The following is a 20,761-nucleotide window of genomic DNA, read 5'->3' as shown; positions in this document are numbered from 1 at the left end:
TATATATATATATAGATGTAGGACAGTTGTCTGTTTATTATTATGTGATTTGGTTACTGTTAAAGAACTATAGCATGCAAATACCATACTCTCCTATCTATCATCATATATATATATATGTAGGACACTTTGCAATTATAGCATTTATAGCATGCAAATACCATGTGTCTCTACTCTATCTATATCTATCTATCTATATATATATATATATATATATATATGTAGGACAGTTGTCTGTTTATTATTATGTGATTTGGTTACTGTTAAAAGAACTATATACACACTCACTTTGCAATTATAGCATGCAAATACCATGTGTCTTACTCTCCTATCTATCTATCTATCAGTTGTCTGTTTATTATTATGTGATTTGGTTACTGTTAAAAGAACTATATACACACTCACTTTGCAATTATAGCATGCAAATACCATGTGTCTTACTCTCCTATCTATCTATCCATATATATATGTAGGACAGTTGTCTGTTTATCTTTCTGATGTCAAGTTATTACGAAGAAGTAATAAATTCAGGTGAACCTCCAAAGATGGAGTTTATATATGGATGAGCACAAATAGTTCAAGTATGGCAGCAATTTCAATTTTAATATGTGAATCCCAAGACAAACAAAACTGAAGAATAATGGCACATATGGTATGGATAACTTTGCCAACAGTCCCTTTTTTAGCAGATGCACACTGACTGTTCCACTATCACCATGAAGTCAAAGACATAAATGTCACAAGAAATATGTGTACAAAACAGGAACACACAAAATACAGTTGACATCATGTGATTTCTGCCTAAAGAATTAGTTTCTGTAGCCAGTAGTACACTTACAGAACAGATTTACTGTTTTATGGGACATTTATAGTGCTATGCTTTGATTTGTATACAAAGAATAGTTTAACAACTGACAAATATAACACAGATACCTCTGAATTATTTTACTATATTTACAAATATTTACAAATGGTCAGTTAAATGAAGAATGTGAATCATGAGAGTAGTTTTAGCTCTTTCAGGAAGATCAGCTTCTTCTTTGAAAAGATCAAGACCTTTGTTTGTGTAGGCTTTTTATTATAAGTGCTTATTGATTATCTTAATTTTAGTTTTCATTTTCTAAGTGTTTTATTTTAATTTTATCCTAATTTCATCTTTACAGCTCAAAGAAAAATAGGATAATTGTACAATTTAAAATAAACAGTATTTAGCTGTCTTCGTCAACTTTGTTTCTTTCTTTTCCTCTGTAAACATTTCATCCAACTAAATCTTTGAACTTCTCAGTATAAGAAGGTAGTTTATCTGTCTGCCTTTATTCCTCTAAACCAGGAACACCACTCTAATAGAGTTAAAATTCACTAAATACTGGAGATATAACAATTTGATCAACTTAAGTTTTAGTCCTGTCCAGGAATTTATATAAATATCAAACATAAACAGGTGTTCCATAAAAATTTTACTTCAATAAACTGTTTCCATGAATGTTATTTTTTAATTCAATAAAGCTGGTAGCAAGCAAATGTGTTGCTCATGAACAGTACAAATTTTAACCTATGGTAAAATTAATACTTAGAGTGGACAAAATTCTGACAGGAAAATTCACAGCAATTTTAAATAAAAAGTTATAAAAGCAACTACTTCAAATTATAAATGAAAAAATACAAACAGAAAACTTCAATATCCTTCTATGTTATAATAATATTTAAATAAAAGATTCATTAAACTTCTTTACCAGGCAACGTCCTCATGAGACGAGAGTATGTCATTTGTGTTTGCCACATTCCAGACAATATATATTCTATTCGTTTTGATCTCCATAAAGTGTTAAAAAGCCGAAGATAAGCATTAATACACTGAGGAGTAAACACCTAGAAGGAAGGAGAAATTTTTCTGCACTATCACAATAATAAAAAAACTTATGATATTATTATTAAACAATTAACAACAGAATTCTGATGGCATAATCTGCTTCAAAGGAATGATTTAACACTTTCATTGAAATATTATACAAAATACAAACAGTCATTACTAACATATCATTAGTCAACATGCACATACTATATTAGTCTCTTACCTTTAGAACATTAAAATCTTTTGAGTTTAAAGTCCCACTAATTGTTTTCTATTTTTAAACTTACAGTGCCTATAGGTCCATCAACATGGTAGTCTAAGCTGAATACATCCCATCCAGTATCTCCAACAGCAGCCTGCAAAATATATACCACAAATTTCAAAAACTAACAGCTTCTCTTGGATTGATGAAAAAACATAAAATCATAGTTTAACATTTGAAGGTAATTTCTCAAAAGGGCATGAATGTTAAAAATGAAACTTGTATACATACACACACACAAACGTTTGTGAGAAAAAAATATAAATATTTCATCCTTTTTTCTACAATACAAATTCAAAGTGGTTTTGAGATATTTCTTTTAATTAGGTGACTAGTAAATGTAAACAGTAAGGACAGTATAGAGTTAGTAAGTTTATGAAATAAATAACCAGGATATGGACCAAATGTTAAATGTTCTGGGAAAAATATTCAAAAATGAGTATATTATTTTTTTGGAACAATGCTTAATAAAGAAAACAAACTTGATACATGATATATAACAACAATATATTATAAACTTCTACATATACTATGATACAATACTGCAGATTACACATAGCCTGTAAGAAAATATTAAGGTGTTTTTTTCCTTCCAGCCAAAGTCACCAATTTTTATTAAAGTGGTTCAGCTTTGTCTCAATTATTTTTTTTTGGTTGTATAATATGCCCTTCATCTTGAAGCTAACCTCACTCAGAAACTATTTGCCTATCTACAAATTTTTACAAAAGTTTATATTATCTGCCAAATTTTAAAAAGTAATCTTTTTTTATTTCCAACTCTCTTAATGTGGGTCAATAAAAGTTTTATTCAAAATCTATTAAAACTACTTTATCATTAATATATAGGGAAAAACTTCACATCTAAATGTATTTAATAGCTCAATTTCTTATATTTTGCAATTTAATTTCTTAATTCCAAAAGCAGATGTTCAAATAAATTATTATTTCCTACTTGTCTTTGTAGCATGGCATTTGTTTGCTCTAACTTGTCCATTTTTGTGTTTTCATTACTCCTACCATGATGTTCTTATAATATGGATAGTTCTATTTCTATAGCCTTCAATCTTCTTTATTTATGGAGACTTATTTGTGCAAACCAGAAAGTCAAATCCATTCACCATGTACTTCTATTATATCTTCTCTTTCACAAATTGCCAATAAGTTTCTCTGCTATTAAGATACTTATAACTAAAATCAAAAAGCTATAATTTATCAAATAACATCATGCTACCTTATTCATAGTAGAGGTTTTTAGTTCTTTCACTTCCAGATTTAAAGCTGTTTTTGTTGAGTTTAGAACAAACATCTAAGAAAATTATTTTAATACATTTATGCCTAATTAAAAAGCCAGTTAAATTGTAACAGATATAGGATATTACTTATTTTGTGAGAGTTTTTCCTTTGTGTTCTTATGTACATATTTCAAATACATAAAAGTTATTTTAGTTACTAGTAATATTGTTATAAGAAACAAAAGTAAAGTTTTTTTAAAGGTTTGACAACATAAGACAAGAAGCCAAATGCTTGTACTAAATTCTTTGTTTTTATGTATGTTTTATTTATTGTTACAAAAATAACTAAAATGTAAAAATTAGAAACACATTAAGTTAGATAAGATCAAAATAAAACTTCTCCACAAGATAAAGTTCACGAATAGGCTGTGCTTTATATAATATAACAATGTAGATTGAGCTCATCTCAGGGTTATTAGTTGGATATAGTTCATTGAATAAAAAAAACTATAAAATCAACTACATAGTCATGAGCTTTAAGCTATTTAGAACAAATAATTGTAATATTTCTATAACAATGTGCAATGAATGTAAAAATAAAACAAGCATAATCTAATTTATTTATATCTTTTTGTGGTGGTTACAGTTGGTCAAATTGGCCAAGTTCAAAAAGTGTTAGGGCAGAGAAAACAACAAACAAAATATAGATTTGCTGAAAAAACTTCTGACATTCATTTTGGAAGTTCTAGAAACTATACCAAAAAAATGTTAAAACTGTAAGATGAAAAAAGTACTTTTAATCTTAACAATTAAATCACTATTCTCCAAATCTTTTGTAAAAATACTTAATTAAAAAAAAAATCTTTTGTGTACAAAAGACTTGTAACGTTAACTTAAAACTTGCAAGGTTTCATGAAGATACATTTATTACATTCAAAGTTATAACATGTTCAGTGTCATGGTTACATGGTGGGTTTTTAGGTCAGTCAAAATATATATCCTTTATACAAAGAGTTAATATCAGTTTTCTACTCCAATAAGTATGTGCCTAGACATATAAAATATGCAGGTTGTAATTAATAATCAAAGCATAGATAATTATACCATTGTTATGGTTTAAGAAGTATTCTATCTACAGGGACATTTGGTTGTGTCAAACAAATCATTAAATTTAAGTTCAAGTTTTGATAGCTTATCAAAAAATTATTCATTTATTGATGAATTTTAATCTAACAGAATGTTGACATTAATAACCAAAGTGTAAACAATTATACCATGGTTATGGTTCAAGAAATATTCTATTCTTAGAGACATTTGGTTGTGTCAAACAAGTCACTAAATTTAAATTTTGACAGTTTATCAAAAATTATTTATTATTTATGAACTTTAACAGAAACAGATTTATATTTTAAAATAATTGATAAGTAATTAATAGTATAAATAACTGAATATGTATGAGTTTTTTTTATTTTACCAACCCCATGCTGGAGAAGAAATGTTGACTATAATTAGAAATGTAGGGTAACATGAAATGCTCATAAATGCCACAAATCGCACAATACTATGTTGAATGCTACTCTGTGCAAGGTTGGGAAATAAATACATTCACTCCAACATGAGTACACAGGGTTAAACCTTTATTATTAAAAAACTTATCTCAAGAAAATTATTTTACACATCAGAGTGTAACATACGAGAGACTTTCATGAGGTCATCTTGTATTTTTATGACTAAAAAAAAATCAAAACTGGTGGCTGGATGGGAAATAATATAATGAATTATTAAGCCTTAGCTAGTAGTTTTTATGTTGGTATATTATGTGGGTCTTACAACAAACACATACTTTCTTTAATGTTTGTCTTTCACTTTGATTACTTTTATCCAAAAAGTTGAAAAGTTTTTTCCTCTGGTATTGAAAAATAATGAGGAATAGGTATTTGTTAATTTGTATAATTTAACTGCAGAAAGTAAAAAATCATAATTGATAGATATTTAACAAATAATTTTTCTAAAACTATATTAGAGGAGTACGGCAAGTTGCATTTTTTCAATAAGACATGCAAGTATCACCTATTACCTCCAGTAGCCTCAAATCTAATCGCTGAAGAATATCTGGACTATCAAATTGAGCATTTGTGGCACGGATTGCACTTTCAAGTATTCCAGAAAGGTTGTGGAGATACAACATGTTAGCTGATTTTGGTAGCTCCTCTCTGTGGGTACCCAAAATATAAATATTATGTATACTGACTACTGAAGTATGTTTAAGCACGATCTCAAAATTAATACAATCTGTAAAACAAGAAAAACAATAATATTCTCATTTCTAAATTTGTTAGTTGCATATTCTTGAATTAAATTATAAAATAATTCAAAAATTAAACAAGCCAAAAGATGATGAAACACAACTTCGCTTAAGTTCTTTGTTCTACAGAGTTGAGCTCACAAAGTTAAACCGTGGTTAATGAGATTCACAAATATTTCTTATAATTCTTAAATTATTGTGATTTATTGAACTATGGTCTTTGATGCCACCTAGCCACTTTAATTATTCTCCCCTTCCCATGATCGTATAATACTTAATTTATATATCAACTTTTACTGGATTGGCTATCACTTTTTGAACACACTAAAACACATTAATGGAAAAAAATAAATCCAGGACTGAACTTCCATTTCCAATAATCTAGTTTACTGACTTAAATACAGAAGGAGCTCCACTGAAATTAAATAATTATTTTATTATATTCAGTTGTATAAAATATTATAGCAATAACAACACCTGAAATATTGATAAAAACATTTACTCAGGCAAAATAACACAGTCCACATTGAAATTACATTTAGAATAGTAATTGTTTAGAATAATTATACACTAGTAAAAAAAATTACAGACAGTGAGGGTATGAAAAAAGATATAGATATTCAATATTGTCAAAATTTGTCTATTATAAATATCATAGGTAAACAATACCAAGTAAATTGAAAATTTCTCTTACAAATAACAACAAAAAAAAACTAACAAAAGAAATGGCAATATTTTGCTGTATAATTATCAAAGACAAAATAACTTAAGATGAAAAACCTTAATAAAATGTGGCTTTTGTAGTTGGTACGTCCTCCTTTATTTTTATGACTTCTCTGTACCTGTTACCCATACTGTAAAAAAATTTCAAATTAATTGCTGGGGCAGCACAATCCATTCATGGATGAGTGCAGCTCTGTGCTCCTGGACAGTTGTAGGAGCAGGTTGTCTTCAATTACTCTCTGTAGCAGTTCCCACACATATTTGCAATTGGTTATAGAGCCAGTAACTTAGCAGGCCAGTTCAGTACTTCTATAGCTTTGTCCTGACAAAAACTGCTGCATGATCCTGTCAGTTGAGGACAGATGTTATCCTGCTGACTCACACAGCACCATCAAAAGGGTAGGAGTATTTCACTTATGTAACATCTCATTGCAAATGTCATCCCAGACCATAACTGAGTTATCCTTAAAGGAATCTGGAAGACAATATTACAGACTAAACAATACTCTTCACATCTCTAGACCCTCACATGTTAATCACTTAAAGATACAAAGAAACCATCCTCCACTGTGAATAATACAGGGGTTCATTTCAGAAGGACCTAGGTAATATATTCCTGGGCAATGTTGGCTGGATTGTTTAGTAATTTGGGATTAGTACAGGGGCTCTAACTGGTATCTTGGACCTGAGTCCATACTAATGGAGCTTGTTCCTAACCACTGAGCATGATACATCCAGTTGCTTGATGAAGCTAATTACTGAGGCACCTAGCATTAGTATGTTTTTTTAAGGGTTACATTTTGCAGAATAAAGACTTCTACTGCACCTGCAGCCTTTCCATGATTCTGGCCTGGTTTACTGGTGTATTTTTCTGTGGCTTGACATCTGTACTACAGATTGTGACTCTCCTCATGGCCTGTGTCACCTCAGTCTGGACACAACCATCATGAAGCATTTGACTGCTCTGCAAACTTCATTTCCAGTTAAATGATTTCTAACAGCTTGAACACTCTTTGCAAAAGTTAGTACTATATCAGTAAAAAAAACACCCATAAGGCTAGCATTATCTTGGCAATAAACATCTTTTCTGATCAATCAAAACCAACTTTCTGCTTTGCAGAATTCAGCTAATATCTCATAAAGGCGTATTAAATAAGGAATCATTGGTGTATACATTTTGAAAACCTGGGCAGAATTGGTGTAATCCTTTAAAATAAAAATTGGTAACCCAAAAATATACAAATCTAAATAAACCTCATTATCCATGGTGGTTAGGTTTATGGCCTTCTTTTATCATATCATGTTATTGCAACATGGATTTGCATTTCTCTTTCTTTATTGACAACTTTTATGCAATATCTGATGAAAAATTACACTAGAAACTCTTTTTATTTTTGTGAACACAGAATTAGAATAATTCTGAAATGTCCCTTTTTTTTTTACCCTATGAACAATTTTATTATTTTCCTTAACCCTTTTGGCACTGAATAATTTTATGTTTGGCATGGCACTGAATATATATGTTTGATACTTCAACTAATTATAATATCAGTACTAAACACATGATATCTCGGCAATAACTCAACAAAAGTCCCTGAAATATTCAGTGATTGTACCCAATACTATATACGTTAAATTCAACACATAAGAATAACAGGAATAAAGGAAGGTCGCCTGCCGCGCTGAGCCTTCAAGTCGACTGCGGTTGTCAATCACACCCAAAGGGCTAACTCAGTGCTGAGCTGATTTTACGCTAACAATATTTTCCCAACAACAGCTACCAGACAATTGTATGTTTATGCAATTCAAAGACTTTCTGATCAATGTTGCCAAGTCTGTGTATTTCCCATTTTAATGAGGCACACTTTCTAGTTTGTTTGTTTTAGAGCAAAGCCACATCACAGGGAATTAAAGAGAGATAAACACAATTGTACAGTTGACATCAAACAAAATGGGAAATGAGGAAGTAATGCGGTTAGACATTCAAGAACTTTTCAGGGTTTATTAATAAAAAAAAATGTTGATTTTTTTCAGATTATCTGATTTTTATTAATTTCTTCACTGAATTTCATAAGACTAGGACAGAGTAGTAGACAAAATTCAACTAATAATTTGCAGAACTAAGTAGTAATTTTCATATAAATTTGTACTTAAGAACCATGTATTAAATTTCACTCCCAAATATCTGAATCACAAATAAATAATAAGTACAGATAATACTTTTATTATCAAGTCACACATATTATTAAACCAATAAAATGGTTAAAAATATTAAATCAATAATACACTTACTCTAAGAGATCCATTAAGTGACGAATAAAGTCTCCCTGTCCAAGAAGTAGATACCTTCTCATGGCCTTCACAGAAAATTAAAACAATAAAACATCATTTACATTATCTCAAATACCATCAAAATCTAAATTTTAAAAAATTATTAAAAGCTGTCATTGATAAATGACAGACTTTCAATTTTGGCTTAAAATCAATGTTCATGAAGCTACCAATCTTTTTCTACAATCAAGCAATAAATTAGCAAAGATCAGATAGTTTAGTAGGAACCAAATCATGTTGTTCCCTTTATTTCTTTATAGTTACATTTATAAAATAGTACACAACAAACATACTAGTAAATGATCAGTAAAATTGTATTGGGTAAACAATGACTTAAGAACGTGGCGACTAGTTTCCTTGTAACTGGTCTCTAGAAGCCTCTGGAAGTCACTATCTTGATCTTGATTGAACAGTGACACGACTGAAAAACAGAAAGGGACTCATAAAAGTAAGTCACTCAATGTTTTACAAATGTTCAAACTGTTATTGATACTAAATAAATTAATCTTATTCCTTATGCTAAACGGGAATACTTGGATATTAGCAAAACATAGTAATGCTTTGTTAATGTTTGATAAAATACAAAAAAATGTATTTAAAGTAGCATCTTTGAAGTTATGTAAACCATATACAAGTTAAAAATGGTACCATTTGGTACATAAGTGTAAAAGTCTTCAAAACAAACTGCCTTAAAAAAACAAAAAAGAGACAGATAGAGAAAAAGAGTGTGTGCATATGTGTAAGTTATGAAAAAAGAAACCTTGAAAGTGTGAATCAGATTACACTATTTTATGTTTTGCAAACTTTTTTCTGTTATTACTTTCCACAGCACTTTTAACTTTTTACTGGCAGACTGTTATCTCTTGTTACTTCTTAATAGAGAAAATAACAAATACTCTGTTACCTGTTGCAGTGTCAACTTGTTCACTCTGTTCATCACAAGGTCGAACTGAACTATGATCATGGCACACCATTCTGAGGAAATTGATAGCTTTTCCTGTGGATAGTACCTATATCATCAGAAAAGTTCCAGGTCAGTCAAACATCCATACAAAATCGTGTGTGTGTGTGTAAAGAAATTAAAATGACAAAACTCATATATAATTAATCACTTCAATAAATCAATACTGTGAATATGTAATTCATACTGTAGTATTTAACCCTAGAATTTCTGAAGATCTTTCTCCATTGGATTATTTAAGTACATTTTTTTAAACTTCTGATGTACCAAGTTGCTTGCAGGCCTTACTCTGTGAGTTAATACAGAATCCCTAATAATATATAAACAACAAAGAATTTAAAAAAAAGTACCACTGACACTGCAACTAATTCCAATAACTACTGCAGGAGTACCCTATGTATTTTACATAAAAAAAATCAAACGAGTTTATGAAAGTTTTTGGGTCAGTTTTCTACAGAGAACATTGTAACAGTCAACAATAAATAATTACTCAAAATGATGCAATATATGAACATATGATTTTTGTCACAGACAAAAAATAAAACTAACAAAAATGATATAATATAACGAAAAAACAAGTTAGTAATTTTGGAGATAAATTAATTTGATATAAATATCTAACATATTCATACTTATTTATCCAATTAAATTTAAAATTACTGAGAAATACATACATAATTTGGTTAAACACATAAGAGGTGTATATGATTTTTATTAATTTATTTGTACCACAAACCTACACAATGGAATATCTGTGCTCTGCACATGTGTACTGAAACCTGATTTTTAGCATTGTTAAGTCCACAGACACACACTGCTCCATTGGGGAAGAGAGGTGTATTTAAAATCACCCAATTTTTAAAACTGAATTAGTTCCTGTATAACCATAACACTGTTTTTAATTTTGAAGACATATGAAAGTAAGACTTATAGTAAAAAAAACTAACATGAATATGCTTTATACATATAAACATATTAAAAAAAATTAAAATTTTATGGATGTCAGGGATAATCACCAATCTTTTAATGAATGTTAGCTTAGGACAAAAAAAAGGCAGAGCATGATATCACAAGAAAAATATAACAAGATATCACTTCAAGGTAGTGTGCTTGAAATAATATAAAATTATTTGAATCTACTAGAAATACTGGAAAAAAATCATTCTGAATTTGATAAATTCAAAAGCAAGGCAGCAGAAAATGCTGACATTTGAGAGATGGTTTTAGCAACACTGAACTACATCTATTTCACAATATTTTTCAAAGTATGATAACAAATAAATCACTCTTTTACAACTATTATTTTGAAAATTTTTCATATTTTCTCTTGATCTGACTTTACATAGGTTAGCTTATGAAGTAAATCAGTGTTTCATAAAACTAACCATATCTACTGAATACAAACAGTACTTTATTAAACGTGAAAAACAAATACATCTGAACCCAAACATCTCTATACCTTTCTAGCTTGACTCATAGTAAGAAAGGATGGTACCATAGTCTTCCTCAGGCTGTATTTTTCATGCCAAAGACTTGTGTTAGGTACAGATGAATTTACTGCTACAAAAAACTAGGAAAATAATCAGTCTTCTTGAAACATAAAAACACCTATTTGCTTTTTAAACATTCAATTTTTCAATTTAATAGCAAAACATACTGAACAAAGAAATATATGATGATCATTTATAATTGTTTACAGAGTATGTTTTAAGTATTGTTAAACTGTATGAATACGTGAGAGAAAAAATGGTGTTCTGTATGAATTTACCTGGTCAATTTTTTTTTTTATATTTAGTTTCATGAAATTCATTGGTTTACTGTAATAATTTTAAATAGTTTTTTTTACAATTATGAAAATTATTACATATTAGTAATTTAGTATATGGTCTTAAAACAACCTAATTTTCTTATGTTTTTTTGTTCATTATGCTAATGTTATAAAATGACCTATATGTCTTGTGCCTACCACATGTATCAAAACCCAGCTTTTCACATTGTAATTCCAACACTTAATATTGTGTTACAAGAGTGGGTCACCTAGCTGATAATTCATTGTATTTTAATCATTGAATATTTAAGCTTTCTGGTTTACCAATGTGACACTATTTAATCTATTTAGTTTTACCACAGAAATTATTTCATAAACTTATAACTTTTTGGTTCTCATCTATAAACTTCACTTACTTTCACTTAGAAATTCTTATTAATTATAGTACAACTGTATAAACAAAAGACAAATAGAAACACATACAAAATGGGAGTAATGTATACTTTCCCTAACCTTTGACCACAAGAAAAAAAAAGTTAAAAGTATATTTATATTTAGCTTTGATATAAGATACAAAACATTGTCATTCACTCACTATGAGAGTGTTATCTTGTCCATCAACAACTTATTGGATATAGCACAACCATCCATGCAAGCATTGAATTCATTACTTACTGTAATTACCATATTAATTAATGTTAATTCATTTATGAACAGTTATAAAGTTCAACTAAAACACTGATAATTGACATTAAACCACCTCAAAGACAATAAAGAATCATATGCACATCTGAACACAAAAGCCAAGACCATCAATGTAACAGTTTTCATTTCTATAATTTAAATATCTTCGTGTGTATGAAAGATATGCTGTTGTCCATTCATGGCTTAACCCAAATCACTGTATTAAATGTTTTAAAGGCAGAGTTCCAAAAAGTAAACAATTATAATTACTTTTACCTAAAACACCAATTTAACTGCTGTTCACAGTACATGCTTTTATTTGTAACAACATACAAATCTGGTGTTTATTTGTATTGCAAGTAGCCTGTAGTTTTAGTACAGATGTCTGTTATTTCTACCTTCAATTGATTAGATGCTCTTTGATTATATTAGAATTTGATTATATTTTGTCCCTTGACATCTCAAAGATTAGATATCTGTTTGTTGGCTGATGTGAATGAATTTTAACATAGTTTACCTATAATCATAGCAAATCCCATGAGAAGTGACATCTGCCTGTCTATTGATTTGAGTACATCATAAAATAGCCTACTTATAACATTATCAATTTCTGTGGGAAGTGACATCTGCTTGTCTGTCAATTTGGGTATACATAGTAATAGAGAATCTGGCAAAGACTCAAAACCTAAAAAAATTGCTAAAAACATGTTCACTGAACAAGTTATACAGATGTTTATGATATTTTCAGAAAGTTATTCTAATGAAGAGTATGTAAGGAGTCATGAAAATGATGAATCCGAATCCTAGATTTTGAAACAATCCTGTAAGTGAAAGTGACGAAAGGAACACCAGAACCAAAACATCCCTCCAGACACAGAGGAAGTCATAGCAGAAGTAACTGTCCTGGATAATCCTCTGCAGTTAAGCTGATTTACCTGTGTTATTTCCTGCAGCAGTTGCAAGTGCTTTAACTGTGCCAGCAACTTTGTCTGGTACAGTGCCAACCTCAGTGACTCCAACTGTGTCATAGTACAAGCTAGCATACAGGAGATTAAAAACAGGGCAATTTGGGAAATTATGAATCTCAGTGTTGAAGCTGTAGAAAGCTGGACTGCACAAAATGTTTTGACAAGAATTCCAGGTCTCATACAGTATTAAAAAAGTAGCATTGATAGTCCCCTTAGTAAATTGTACTTAATGGTTGATACACATATGCTATGCTACATCCAATAATGAACTGAAATAGAAGCACAAAGGTTAATTCCTGAAAAATATATCTCATAAAATTACAAGAGTTTTTTGCAGTGCTATATGTTTTTGAGGCCTATGGCAAAAAAAGCATTTACCTTTTTAACTTTTTGTGGTCTATACAATGGGGAATTCATTTGTTACAAAGATAATATTAATAAATCAATTTTGAGAAATAGTGAGATTTGTAAGTTTTGACTTGAAAGAAATGAGAAGTACCCAATTTCAAACAGACAAATCTGCTATGGCACTGGCAAAGCTTTGTTGAAAAGAGCATTGTTTGTTAGAAGCCAGAAGAGAACATTAATTGTGGATAACCAGCTATTTTTCACAAAAGCACAGCATCACTGGACAAAATACATAGCAAACAAGTTTTGGTTTTCAGTATACAGTGCCTCAAAATACACTCTGAATGGTTTTCCCTACCTGAGCAAAGATGAAATTCATGAGAATTTGTTAGACATTGCAGCAGTCAGAATGATAGCTTAGGATGGCTCAGGATGATGTACTTAAGAAAAGAGAAGAATGCAATTCCAGACAATTTTTTACTACACTCTAGAAAAACAGTTGCATTAAAAAGAAAAAAACAACCTAGTTAGAACAGTGAACAACAAATCAAGAAGAGATCTTCCAATTCCACCATTCAACTAAACTTATAGCTATAGCTGTATTTTAGTGCAATTGTGAAAACAAATTAACCTTGCTACATTGACTGTTTACTGTTGCAAACAAAGGATGAACATTTGCATTCTCAGCTCTATTCACATGTCAGTTGATATTGACACTACTGACAAGAATAAAAAATTAGAGACTTTGCTTTTCCAAAATCAAACAGAGTGGACTTTGCAGACCAGATGACATGTCAGTACTCAATAAAAGTTGGTTCTCACTCATCAGTTCTGTGTTTTACAATGTCCTGGACCTGGCAACCATCAATTCCTTTGTTTTGTATAGGAAGTTTTCGAAAGAAAATACAAGTAAGAGGGTTTTCATTTTTAAGATAACTTCAGAGTTCTGTCAAAAAAAAAAAAGAAAATAAAAAGTTTGAAAAACTGCAAACCACCAAGCCTCTCAGTCTCTGAATTCAATGCTGCATCCAGTGAGACAAGTTAAATAAAATAATGGCAAGTAGATAAATGTAATAAAAACAGAATTTAAGATAAATGTATAATTTTTATACATTTTATAATTATTATATTTATTATTATATAATTATTAATTTTAATTATGGTGTTTCACTTGTAATTACATTTGATGTTACAAAATAAAACTTTTGAGTTGTATCCAATAATTTGTTTTTCATTTTAATACTCACCCTCTGTATCAGCCCAGCATTTTTTAGTAATGAGCCAAAGATGGTCAACAGGGGAATTATTCGGAAACCAGTTACATAGGGTTATTTCGATAGATCTCGATGAATAGAGTTTGTTAACATAAAACAACTAAATATTAACAAAAATATGACTTGAAGAAACCAGTATGGATTACACTATGATGGTACTACACTGGACATTATGTCATCCTTCTGATATTTACTCTTTATTGCAGAAGTGACATGTTTAATTTGAGAATCTCTTAAGGAAATCACCTGTAATGCATCATGCATCTGCTTCAACTTTAACAATGCATTTTTGGGCTGTTAGTTTCACACAATACTGAAACTAATGATTTCTTACACATGATTCACATCCCCCTTTTTTGAAGATAACGATATGATTGTACTCATTTTTTGTATATTTCATTGCCAATCCAGTAACAAATTGAGGAATCTCCAACTGAGCTGGTATGTCAAACTAATAAGGATATCTTTGATTAAGTTCTTTCTTCATCTGAACTGGAGCCATAGTTTAGCTTAATTACTTCAATTAAACTATCACATTCACAACCACATCTAGATCACTTCATGCATGTTACACTGCTACATCATTTTACTTTGCATTTACAAGTTAACTTCTCCATGTTGGCTGTTGTGGTCCTGGTTCTGGATGGTTGGTTGGAGTTTACTATCTGTACCAAATAACCAGTAAAATAAACATAAAAGTAAAATTGTTGTAACATGAAAAAATTAATTAAGGTAAAACTAAAAAAAAATTCAAAAGGTATGCAAAAACTTAAATAGAATTAAAAAGGCCAATGGCCCTTAAAAATTTAAAAATACAAGCAAGGTGGACAGTGTCACCATCACCAATGACACTGTCCAGTCTCAGGTGTAAACCTATGGAAAAAGTCTAAAATGGTGTTGTCATTGACAGCAACAGAGTAAAATATGAGCTATTATGACTTGAGTTTAACAAAGTCCTAGATAAAAGAAAATGATGAGTTAAAAAAATTGTCACCAGTGCATAGCCTTGTCAAGACAACTTCTGATCCTTAAGAAAACAAGATGGCCAAAGAGCAACAGAAGATTTGATCTGAAAAAGCTTGCTATCACACTGTTCACTCCAAGTTTACTACCAACTGGTGTGGAGCTGAGCCTTGAATACAGGACCATAGTCCATATATGGGACAGGCATGACAGCGATAGCACCAAAACAGTAGGACATAGGTGCACTGTCAGCAAGCTCATTCCTACAAATACCAATGTGGCTTGGTATCCAGAAAAACTGGATAGAAACAGGGGATAATGAAAACAGGCTAGTCAGTTGTGAATATCGATGAGAACAGAGTGAGAACAAATGTGAAGTGATTGCAAAGCATGTATAGTGGTAAGAAAGCCACAATAAATTGATGTACTACATAGCTTCTATGTAATCCAAGGCAAGAGAAACACCACACAACTCTGCAGTGAACATAAAAACTGTAAAGGGGATCCTGTGTGTAACCATCAAACCATGACAAACGATAGCAGAACACACACAGTCACCTGATTTTGAACCGTCTATATAAATGGGAATGGAACGATGGTTTTAAAAATGTTTGGCAAATGGAAGATGGCACTTCCAATTCAGAGTATCCTTTCTCAGATAACAGAAAGAAAGGTCACAGGTGGGGAGGGCTTAGTAGTGGAAACAGCAACATTATCCAAGGACAGACTCAATTCAGCGAGCTGCACCTGGACATGAAGACCAAAAGGAAGAATGGCAGAACATCTATTCTGAAAAAGTATAGTCCACAGAGGAAGGATTGATTGATTGATTTAGTGTTTTATGCCACAAAGCAGCTAGGCTATCTGCACCAAACGTCCAGTAAAAAGGTAAAAAAGAAATTAAATGTAGTAAAATACACAAAAGGGAATGAAGGTAAAACAATACATCATTGAAAAACAGAAAAAGTATAAAATCAATGTTGACACCTAGTCTACAATGTTAAGAGAGAAAGCAGAGTAAGAGAAGTTGTAAAGAACTTTCTCTAGCAAAATGGTAATGATCATAATCCGCCAGGAAGACTAACAGGTAAGTACAAGAACCACCATCAGTCACCTGAAGTTGGCCTTTCCAGTCCTGATTCCGGGTTATGTTGTCATAACAGCCATTATCAAAAGGTAAAATAAGAAAAGTGTTAAAAGACATATTGCAAAATTGTAATAAAAATTAGCCAAATGTCCTGTAAAAAAGTAAAAGTAAAGTGAATGTAGTAAAATTCGTAAAAGGAAACAAAGGTATAAACAAAACATAAAATGGCGTAAAACCAACGTTGACATCCAGTCTACAAAGTTGTAAAGGACTTCCTGTAGCAGAATGGTAATGATCATAACCCACCAGGAAGACTAACAGGTAAGTACAAGAACCACCGTCAGTCACCTGAAGTTAGTCTTTCCAGTCTTGGTTGCGGGTTATGTGTCATTATGGCCAGTACTAAAAGGTAAAGTAATAAAAGTGTTAAATGACATGCAGCAAAAGTGTAATAACAACTCGCCAGGATGACTGACGGGTAGTTCAAACAGCAGCGTTAGTCACCTGAAGTTGGCCTTTCCAGTCCTGGTGTCGAGTTATTTAATGTTCTGACCATTTTCAATGTCAAATTGAACTAGAGAGATTGAGACTGAAAAGGGGAACCACAATTAAAAAGATGTAATGAATAAATAACAAACATTTAAATGAGGTTAAAAAGATTAATGGCCATTAAAAAACTAAAAACTTTATCAAGGTGGACAGTGTTATTGGTGATGGTGACACTGTTACGACTCTCAACAATGGCAGGAAAGTAAAATGTGGCTTACAGTGATTTCAGTGTTACACAAACTACACACTGATGCATCAGTTCCAGATAAAAGAAAACGATGAGTTAAAAAACTGTGACCAATGCGTAGTCTAGTTAAAACAACTTCCTCCTTCCAAACCTTATGAAAGCTAGATGGCCAAAGCCCAATATAGGGTTTTATTTGAAAAAGCTTGTTGTCACATTGCTCACTCCAAGTGGACTGCTAGCTGGCATGGAGCCGAGCCTTGAATACAGGACCATAGTCCATGTATGGAATAGGCACAGTGGTGATAGTATCAGAGCAGATAGATTTAGCTGCCATGTCTGCAAGCACATTCCTGCGAATACCAACGTGGCCTGGTATCCAGAAAAACTGGACAGAAGTAGATGTTAATGAGAAATGGGCCAGTCGGTTTTGAATATCAGTGAGAACAGGGTGTGAGCCAACGTGAAGTGATTCCAAGGCAGGCAGAGGACTAAGGGAGTCAGTATAACTAGTGCAGTCAGAGTACTGCTCAGCTTCAATATGATCCAGGGCAAGAGATATGGTGTACAGTTCAGCAGTGAACACAGAAGCTGTAGAGGGGATTCTGCACGCAACCACCAAACCGCAACAAACCATGGCAGAGCCTACACAGTCACCTGATTTTGAACCATCTGTATAAATTGGAATAGAAAGGGTGTTCGAAAGATGTTCAGTAAATAAAAGACGGTACTTCCAATCAAGAGTATCTGCCGTTTCAGATGACTTAAAAAGAAAGGTCACATTTTGGAGCTGTAATAAACCATGGGGGGGATGTGCTGACCAGTGGATTCTGCAATGTTTTCCAAGGACAGACCCAATTCATCCAATTACGCCTGGATGCGAAGGCCAAAAGGAGCAATAGCAGATCATCTGTTTTGAAAAAGTAAGGCCCACTAAGAAAGGAAAACACATCCCCAAGTGGGATGCTTTGGTAAGGAGCGAAGTTTCAAAGAATACAGTAAAGACAGTTGCAAACGGCAAAGGTGCAGAGAAGGTTCCTGAGATTCCACATACAAGCTCTGAACTGGGGAGGTGCAGAAAGCCCCAGTGCAGAGTCGATGTCCTTGATGATGAATGGGGTCCAGCATCTTTAAGGCCGAGGGTCTGGCAGAGCCATAGACTATTGATTCATAGTCGAGTTTTGAACAAATAAGAGCACGATATATCTTTAACATAGAACATCGATCCGCTCCCCAACTGGTGAAGAGAGGACACGAAGGATGTTCAGTGCTCTTGTGCATTTGACCTGTAGCTGCTTTAAGTGTGGTATAAAGGACAGCTTACGGTCAAAGATAAGCCCCAAGAACTTGGTCTCAGGGACCACTGGCAGCGGAAACTTCACCAATACGAAGTTCAGGGTAGATACCCTCTTGGCGGCAAAAGTGCATGCAAACAGTTTTAGAGAGAGAAAAATTAAATCCGTTCGCCATAGTCCACTTCAGTACACGATTGAGGGCAGTTTGTAGTTGCCCCTCAATATATCTCATGTTCGATGACTGACACAAGATGTGAAAGTCGTCAACATATAGCCCGTTTGCAACAGTGAGAGGGAGTTGTTCAGTAATGGCATTTATCTTTATACTGAAAAGTGTGAAACTCAAAACACAGCCCTGAGGGACCCCAAGTTCCTGTACAAAAGAACGGGAAAGTGTCGAACCCACATGAACTTGGAATCTCCTGTCCATTAAAAATTTTTTAATAAACATAGGTAAATGGCCATGCAATCCATATATATGGAGGTCTCGCAAAATGCCATACCTCCATGTTGTGTCATAAACCTCCTCAATGTCAAAAACTATTGAAACAAGATGTTGGCATTTAAGAAAGGCTTCTCTGATTGATGTTTCAAGTCGAATTAGGTGGTCCATGGTGGAATTCTGTCGTCGGAACCCACACTGTGTGGGCGAGAGGAGGTTGTTTGATTCGAGGAACCAAACAAGACGAGCATTAACCATCCTCTCTAAGGTCTTACACAGACAGCTCGTCAAAGCAATTGGACGGTAGTGTGAAGAAATCTTGGGATCCTTCCCAGGTTTAGAGAAGGGTAAGATAATTGCCTGGTGCCAGGCATCAGGAAAAACATTCTCCTGCCAGATCCGGTTAAAAACAAGTAGAAGAATATCAAGAGAAGCAGGAGAGAAATAGTGCAGCATGTCATAGTGTGCATCATCAAGTCCAACAGATGTACTGCCAGGTGAAGGGCCATTTTCAGTTCCACCAGTGTAAAGGGACAATTATAGTCAAAAAGACAGTCAGTTAGAAAGGAAAGAGGTGAATGCTCTGTCCGAGTCTTGATGGCCAAGAAGGTGGAGGAACAAGCAGAAGTGCTAGATACCCGGCAAAAGCTTTCACCTATAGTATCGGCGATGCTCTGGACATCAGCTATCTCTTGGCCATCAGAGAGCAAGATGGAGAGGGGGACAGAATTGTAGTGCCCACTGACCTTTCAAATCCTGTCCCATACGACCTTGGAACTGGTGGTAGAAAATATGCTAGTTGTGAACTTAATCCAAGTTTCCTTCTGACTTTGACGTCTTACCCACCATCTTACAGTCAGTTACCACTGCCACACAGTCGTCTATTGATAGCTCATTCACGATGGCAGGATCAAGTTCTGCAAGAGCAGTGAAAGTCGACCAGTCTGCCTGGTCCAGCTTCCACCGGGGCACGCAAGTAGGGTGGCATCGACCTCGGCCAGGCTCTCTCAATAGTATAGGAAAATGATCACTGCCTAGTGGATTATTGTCAACCCTCCATGAAAAATGGGAAAATAATGAAGGTGAGCAAATTGAGAGATCAATAGCGGTAAAAGACTGACTAGGTGCATGAAAATAAGTGGAAGAACCTGTATTGAAAAGAGAAAGGTTGTGATCAGAGAGCATACGCTCTACAGAGCGACCCCTCCTATCAATAACAGCACTTCCCCAGAGGAGATGATGTCCATTAAAGTCCCCCAGGATTAGAAATGGAGACGGCAACTGTTCGACGAGAGCATCAAGGTCTGATTGCTCATATGTCTCTCCAGGGGACAGGTACAGAGAACAAACAGTGATGGTATGACCCAAGGAAACACGGATGGCTACGGCCTCCAAGGGTGTGTTGAGTGACAAAGACAGGATGGGCACATGCTGACTAACCAATAGTGCCACTCCTCCATGTACGCGTCCATCACACAGCCTGTCATTTCTGTACAGAGAAACCTGCCAAATGGTGACTGTATCAGCAGGTTT

The 20,761-nt window shown here is 32.9% G+C and overlaps 1 protein-coding gene across 2 annotated transcripts in view; it reads right to left on the bottom strand.

Moving 5' to 3' along the window:
- The window catches only part of LOC143256895 (gamma-tubulin complex component 3 homolog), an 85,415-nt gene that overhangs the window by 19,991 nt on the left and 44,663 nt on the right, over positions 1-20,761 (bottom strand). For both annotated transcript variants that reach the window (XM_076514724.1, XM_076514723.1), the window contains exons 12-18: positions 11,126-11,236; positions 9,610-9,715; positions 8,999-9,126; positions 8,667-8,731; positions 5,424-5,559; positions 2,140-2,208; positions 1,734-1,869 (exon numbers count right to left, since the gene is read on the bottom strand). In XM_076514724.1, the coding sequence (XP_076370839.1) occupies positions 1,734-1,869; positions 2,140-2,208; positions 5,424-5,559; positions 8,667-8,731; positions 8,999-9,126; positions 9,610-9,715; positions 11,126-11,236 (751 nt within the window). The remainder of the gene's footprint in view (positions 1-1,733; positions 1,870-2,139; positions 2,209-5,423; positions 5,560-8,666; positions 8,732-8,998; positions 9,127-9,609; positions 9,716-11,125; positions 11,237-20,761) is intronic.

Source organism: Tachypleus tridentatus, chromosome 7 (genome assembly GCF_004210375.1).
Source record: "Tachypleus tridentatus isolate NWPU-2018 chromosome 7, ASM421037v1, whole genome shotgun sequence".
Taxonomy (NCBI): Eukaryota; Metazoa; Arthropoda; class Merostomata; order Xiphosura; family Limulidae; genus Tachypleus; species Tachypleus tridentatus.
This window is presented reverse-complemented; position numbering and strand designations above follow the sequence as displayed.